At 36.9% G+C, this 6,512-nt stretch overlaps 1 protein-coding gene across 1 annotated transcript; it reads left to right on the forward strand.

The window, feature by feature from the left end:
- Positions 1-4,853: 4,853 nt before the first annotated feature.
- On the forward strand, positions 4,854-6,296 carry LOC135150332 (uncharacterized). The gene has a single exon (XM_064086596.1). The coding sequence runs from the start codon at positions 4,854-4,856 to the stop codon at positions 6,294-6,296; it is 1,443 nt and encodes a 480-aa protein (XP_063942666.1).
- Positions 6,297-6,512: the final 216 nt, after the last annotated feature.

A 6,512-nucleotide genomic window follows, 5' to 3' on the forward strand; every position in this document is an offset into this window, starting at 1 on the left:
TGTTATACTTGTCAGAAAGTAAAGGCTGAACACCAGCGACCAAGTGGACTGTTACAACCACTAGAGATTCCAGAATGGAAATGGGAACATTTGGCTATGGATTTTGTAGTGGGATTACCAAAGACTCGGGCTAATCATGATGCCATCTGGGTAGTAATTGATAGATTGACAAAATCAGCTCATTTTCTGCCAATAAATGAAAGGTACTCTTTAGAGAAGTTAGTTCAATTGTACTTGAATGAGATTATGATGCGACATGGTGTTCCTGTATCGATAGTATCAGATAGAGATCCTAGATTCAACTCGAGGTTTTGGAGGAAATTCCAAGAATGTTTGGGCACTAAGCTGAAGATGAGTACCGCCTATCACCCGCAAACTGACGGTCAAAGTGAAAGAACAATTCAAACTATAGAAGATATGCTTAGAGTTTGTGCTATAGATTTTAAGGGAAGCTGGGATGAACATTTACCTTTGGTAGAGTTTTCATACAATAATAGTTATCATGCAAGTATTGGAATGCCACCGTATGAAGCATTATATGGAAGAAAATGTAGGTCACCGGTGTATTGGGATGAGGTTGGGGAGCGAAGGATTATGGGTCCAGAATTGATTCAACAAACAAAGGAGAAAATAGAACTTATTCGAAAACGATTAGTTGCTGCTCAGGATCGACAAAAGAAGTACGCGGATCAGCATAGGAAGGATAGGGAATTGGAGCTCGGAGAGGCAGTGTTGGTTAAAATCTCACCATGGAAAGGATTATCCAGATTTAATAAGAGAGGAAAGTTGAATCCTAGATATATAGGACCTTTTGAGATTTTGAACCGAGTAGGAAAGGTTGCTTATGAGTTAGCTCTACCACCCCATATGCAACACATTCATAATGTATTCCATGTGTCGATGCTTAGAAAGTATACTCCTGATTCGAGTCATGTGATAGAGTACGAACCTATAGAGATCCAGCCAGATTTGTCATATGTAGAACAACCAGTTAAGATTCTGGATCGAAAGGAAAAGGTGTTGAGAAACAAGACGATGGTTTTGGTTAGAGTCTTGTGGAGAAATCCCAGAGTTGAAGAGTCAACTTGGGAGTTAGAAAGTGAAATGCGTGAAAAGTACCCTCATTTGTTTACTTAGACTTAGATTCTGGGGACAGAATCTTTTAAGGGGGGAGATTGTAATATCCGCAAAATTTGGATTTTTAAATTAATATTATATTAATAAAATATTATGTTATCTTATTTTGACAAGTCAAATTGTGAGTAGTCATGTGTTAAATGTTTTTATTAGCTGGCTATGTGGTTATGTGTGGATCGCATTAATTAATTTATAAAGTCAATATAAATTTAATTGCTTCTATATTTTTATAAAATCTTGTGAATGCATAAAAATGTTGAAATCTTTTGTAATATTACTTGTCAGTAGCTGGATACTTTTTAAAAAAATAGTTGTGGATTAATTTACAGTTGTCAGTAATTTAAAAAGATTTTCTTTAAATTGAAATATCATTTATTTGCATTTCTTTTGAAATTTTCAAATAAATATTTGATGATTTCAAAAATCTTTCTGAAAATGTGGGGTGTTGAAAATATTATTTCGTAAGTTAAAGATATATTTTTCACTATATTTTTGGCAAGGAAATAATTGTTTTACAAATTAAAAGTAACTAAATAGTTATAATCCAAAAGTAGAATTGTTAAATTACTATATTGCCCTAGCTTTAATCAGTTAAAATCCCTGAACCCCCACCCCCCTTCTGCGTATTCTTTCTCCACCGACTTCTCAATTCTCTCTGCTAGGTATAAAACTTTTCTTCTCTCCCTCTTGATTTCTTCTTTCTTTTTCATATACACAGGCCAGTTGAACTCGGTTTTGTTAATCACCTTCTTAATTTGCTGCTCTCCTTTCTCCGTTTCTCACCACTGCGCGTAATTGAATGGCGGTGTATGTGAGTTCGGGGAGAACAGTGGATCGAGTGGTGGGTACGACGGATTAAGGTTGGGGTCGGGTTTAAGAGCTCGCGGCTGGGCACCCAAAGGGCGCCGCCGGAGTTTGCCACCGCTGGCAGTGAGCTCAGGTGAGCCGGCGGTTGTAAGGCGATGATGATTTTTGAGCCTAACTATGTTATATGAGTGTGATTATGTGCTATATCAAAGTGTAAACAAGAATATTTGAGAAATTGAGTTGATTTTCTTGTTTTAGTAATAAGTGTTTTGTGATTAATTGTGAGTAGGTGATGTATATTTGTTTTATGTGAGTTTTAAGTCAAATATGTATAATTGTATGCGATACTTTCAAGTTACTTGTGTATACAAAAGATTAAGGTGCCGGCTATGATAAAGATTGAGCCGAAAAGAATTGATTATATTTTTGGACTTGGATTGTTTGGAATTTTAATCATTATTATTTATGTTAATTGGGTTGGATAGTAGCTATGTGGTGTATACAGGTTGTGATTATTGTTGTTGGGTCGGTTTCATTCCGACGGGTAGCACTATTTACAGGGGAGGTGCTGTCGAAATTTAGTCATAATAATAATAATAGTAATGAAATGAATTAGTTTTGGTATATGTTTGATATTATGTGCAAACGCTTATGTGTTATGTATAATGACTGATACATGTATTTGGGAGTAGACTAATTAAGAAGAACTCTAGCTTAATAGATTATAAAGATATAATTAAATATATTTTTTTTACGTGAGATAACGTGCTATAATCATGTATACGTGTATTTAAATATCTTAACTTGATACATGTTATGTGATATGTGTTTGTAAATTCTATGTATGTGTATATGAATATAAACTTAATGAGGGATTAATTGTCGAAAGGGTAGATAGTAGTTAGAGTTAGACGTTCAGATGGACGTCGAACCTTAACGAGGGTACTGAAATAGTGTTTCTCGTGATTGTAGATACGAGCAAAGCAAAGGTAGTCGGAGGTAGTAAAGGAAAGGAAGTTAAGATTGAGGACTAGTGGCACGAAAGCTGCATTGTTCAGGCAAGTAACCCTCCTGAACCTCTAACCTTTTCGTTGAACTAGAACAATACTTTTAAAGCATGTTTAGTATATTGTACTTGTGATATCGTTGTTAATAATACCTATGCTCTACCCCAAATTGCGAAACATGTTGAGAACCTTGGGGAAGTAGAAAATTTTCAGAAGATCTTGAAAGTTAAAGTTAGCATATTTTGCTGTTTTTGTATAATGTTCTTCAAGATATGAGAATTATAAATGAAAAAGAAATGAATGCTTTGATAGTACAAGAACTGAATTCTTGTTGAGATATGAAATATTTAAAACTGTTATTGTTGCAAAAATGATTGGTGAGCGTAAGAGGCCGAGTGACGCCGGTCCAGCGTACTTCAGGTGGCGTAAGAGGCTAGTTTCACTAGTCCAGCGTAAAAGGCCAGAGAGTTGCCTAATTGGGTGCCCAATTGATGTCCAGAGGGACTTTATGTCCGGTATGGGGACATACGTGGCTGATCACCCGTATGGTCCAGAAGCGTCGAGTAAGGATCCAATCATAATGCTTATTTTAAATTTTATGAAAAGAATGTTTATTTGGAAAAAGCTCTGATGCGATAACAGGAAAGGTTTTTTTTTTTGAGGAGATTATTTTGTGAGGTAACTTGAGTTTATTGTGAAACTCCAAATAATTTTTTTTGACAAATGATTTCTTTTAAACCTTTGGAATTTACTAAAACCAAATAAATTTATACTCATCTCTGTCTTTTATTTTTTCATAATCACATGAGCTTAATCTCTTTTATATATTAGATTGGTTACTTGCTGAGCTTGTTTGGCTCATATTTTCTTGTCTAACCCTGACAGCTAGGTGTGAAGATCGTGCGAACCAAGCCTACCACCAGCAAGAATAGTGCTTAGCAGTGAACCTGATAATATTTTGTTGCCTCGAATAGATAGTACGTGAGAATATTAAGTAGTAAGCTGGAATTCTGTAAGGATTAATTCATGTATATTATTCAGGTTATGACTATAACTCTATATCGGAGTTATGTTTTTAATTTGTTCTAGAATTGTGATAATATTTAGTTTGCTTGTTTCATACCATAACCTGTGATAGGTCCAGGGAGTATTGGGGTCTGAATATTATATTCATGTTTGAATTAATATAGTTATGTGACTCCCCGATCTAGGCCCCAGATTGGGAGGGTGTCACAAGTTGGTATCAGAGCCACATGTTTTGGTCATTGAAACAAGCCAGGATTAATCCAATAGATAAGGTTATAAAGAGTGGATAATAGAAATGAAACTCATATAGGGTTGTGTTCGATTATTGGTCATGGACTCGACATTTAGGAAGATGGAGTGACTATAGAGATTCTTTTGAATTTTGATTAGTGTAGTTGCTGAGAGTGAAAAGAAAAACTGGGTTACATGACCCGTGCTAGGCGGCAAGTCAGAGTGAGTGTCGTAGAAGAGATAGCTAGTAGGCAGAGGTGTAAGGGGCCTATAGCCACTGACCCGCTAATTAAGGCCTTTAAATTTATTAGTTCAGGGACATGGATGTTGACCCGGTTAAGAGCTTTATGGATGTTGATTTATTCAGTTATAGATTTCTTCATATGATTGTTGTATAATCGCTCAAGTAATGATTGTTTTAATACCTATGCATAATACCTATGTTCCCCATTTATTTGTGAATCCTTCTAGCGCGATAGGACCCTGTAAGGAAAAAGAGGGAATGTATTCAATGAAAAAAAAGATAAGGTGGGAGTTAATAAAATGTTTGAGAGCAACTAGTGATATATGTGGAATCAATAAAAGAAAGTCTGATGCTATGTTGGTATGTGGGTATTGTCTAATAAATCTTTATTGTTCAGAAAGATGTCGGACTCAACTACTCCCCCTGCAACCACAGTAGAAGGAAATGCTGAGAATCCGGAGGGTCAGATTCGTGTAGACCCTACAATGGCTCAGATCCTACAAATACTCCAACAACAAACTGCAGTAATAGCACAACAACAAAAACCACCTCAGATAGGAGTGACTTTTAAATCCTTTCAAGCTGTACACCCTCCAGAATTCAAAGGAACTGCTGATCCTATAGAAGCCAAGGCATGTCTTAAAGAGATAGAGAAAGCCTTTGCCTTGGTTAAGGTGGGTGAAGATCAAAAGACGGAATTTGCAAGTTATTTCCTGAAGTCGGAAGCCAATTATTGGTGGGAATCCACGAAAGTTTTAGAAGGTGAGGGTATAATCACATGGCAGAGATTTACAGAATTATTTCTTGAGAAATATTTCCCTAGTTACATGCAAGATCAAATGGAGATCAAGTTTTTGGAATTAAAGCAAGACAATATGAGCGTAGCTGAATATGAGACCAAGTTTTCTGAATTGGCTCGATTTGTCCCTGAGTACATTAATACTGATGCTAAAAAGGCAAAAAGGTTCCAGCAAGGTCTAAGATCTTGGATCCGATCTAAGATTGCAGTACTTGAGCTTCATAGTTATGCAGCGGTAGTTCAAAAGGCAATGATTATAGAAGGGGAAAGCGAATTGTCTCAAAAGGAGAGAGACATGAGAAAAAGGAAGAATGAGGAAGTGGAAGGAGGTTCAAGCAAGAGGAATTTTAGAAACAAGTTTAATAGGAAGTTCGAGGGTCAGGATAGGGGGAATCCGAAACCTAAGGAGGGAAATGCAGGGCACGGGTCTCGATATCAACCATCTCCCCAACAAAGACCAGTAAGGCCTCCATTACCTGAATGTGGAACTTGTGGGAAGAAGCATCCGGGCGTTTGTAATAAGCCCAATATCACCTGTTACAAATGCAACAAGAAAGGGCATTATGCTAAAGAGTGTACCAATCAGAGGATAGGAGTTAATTGTTATAAGTGTGGGAAGCCGGGCCATGTTGCTCGGGAATGTAAGGAGTCTGCTCAAGCTTCAAATGTTCTTAGGATTACTGGACCACCAACTCAAGCTCCACCTACTCAGCCCAAAGCCAGAACTTTCAACATGACTATGCAAGATGCCATACAAGACGCAGATGTGGTGGCAGGTATGCTCCCTGTAAATTCAGTTAAAGCAAAAGTGTTAATTGATTCTGGGGCTACCAAATCTTTTATTTCTGAAGAGTTTGTGAATAAATTGCAATGTGAAACCCAACCCCTTAAACAACCTTTAGTAATAGAGGTAGCAAATCAAGCGAAAGTTTTAGTTGATCAAGTTTGTCCCCAGTGTGATATCGAGATAGAAAACTGTCACTTGTATGCTAATCTAATACCCTTTAATGAGGGATTAATTGTCGAAAGGGTAGATAGTAGTTAGAGTTAGACGTTCAGATGGACGTCGAACTTTAACGAGGGTACTGAAATAGTGTTTCTCGTGATTGTAGATACGAGCAAAGCAAAGGTAGTCGGAGGTAGTAAAGGAAAGGAAGTTAAGATTGAGGACTAGTGGCACGAAAGCTGCATTGTTCAGGCAAGTAACCCTCCTGAACCTCTAACCTTTTCGTTGAACTAGAACAATACTTTTAAAGCATGT

The sequence above is a fragment of the Daucus carota genome, chromosome 2 (assembly GCF_001625215.2).
Source record: "Daucus carota subsp. sativus chromosome 2, DH1 v3.0, whole genome shotgun sequence".
Lineage (NCBI taxonomy): Eukaryota > Viridiplantae > Streptophyta > Magnoliopsida > Apiales > Apiaceae > Daucus > Daucus carota.

Bases quoted from the DNA above. Each gene is read 5' to 3' on its own strand.
- LOC135150332 (XM_064086596.1), top strand. From the start codon at position 4,854: ATGTCGGACTCAACTACTCCCCCTGCAACCACAGTAGAAGGAAATGCT.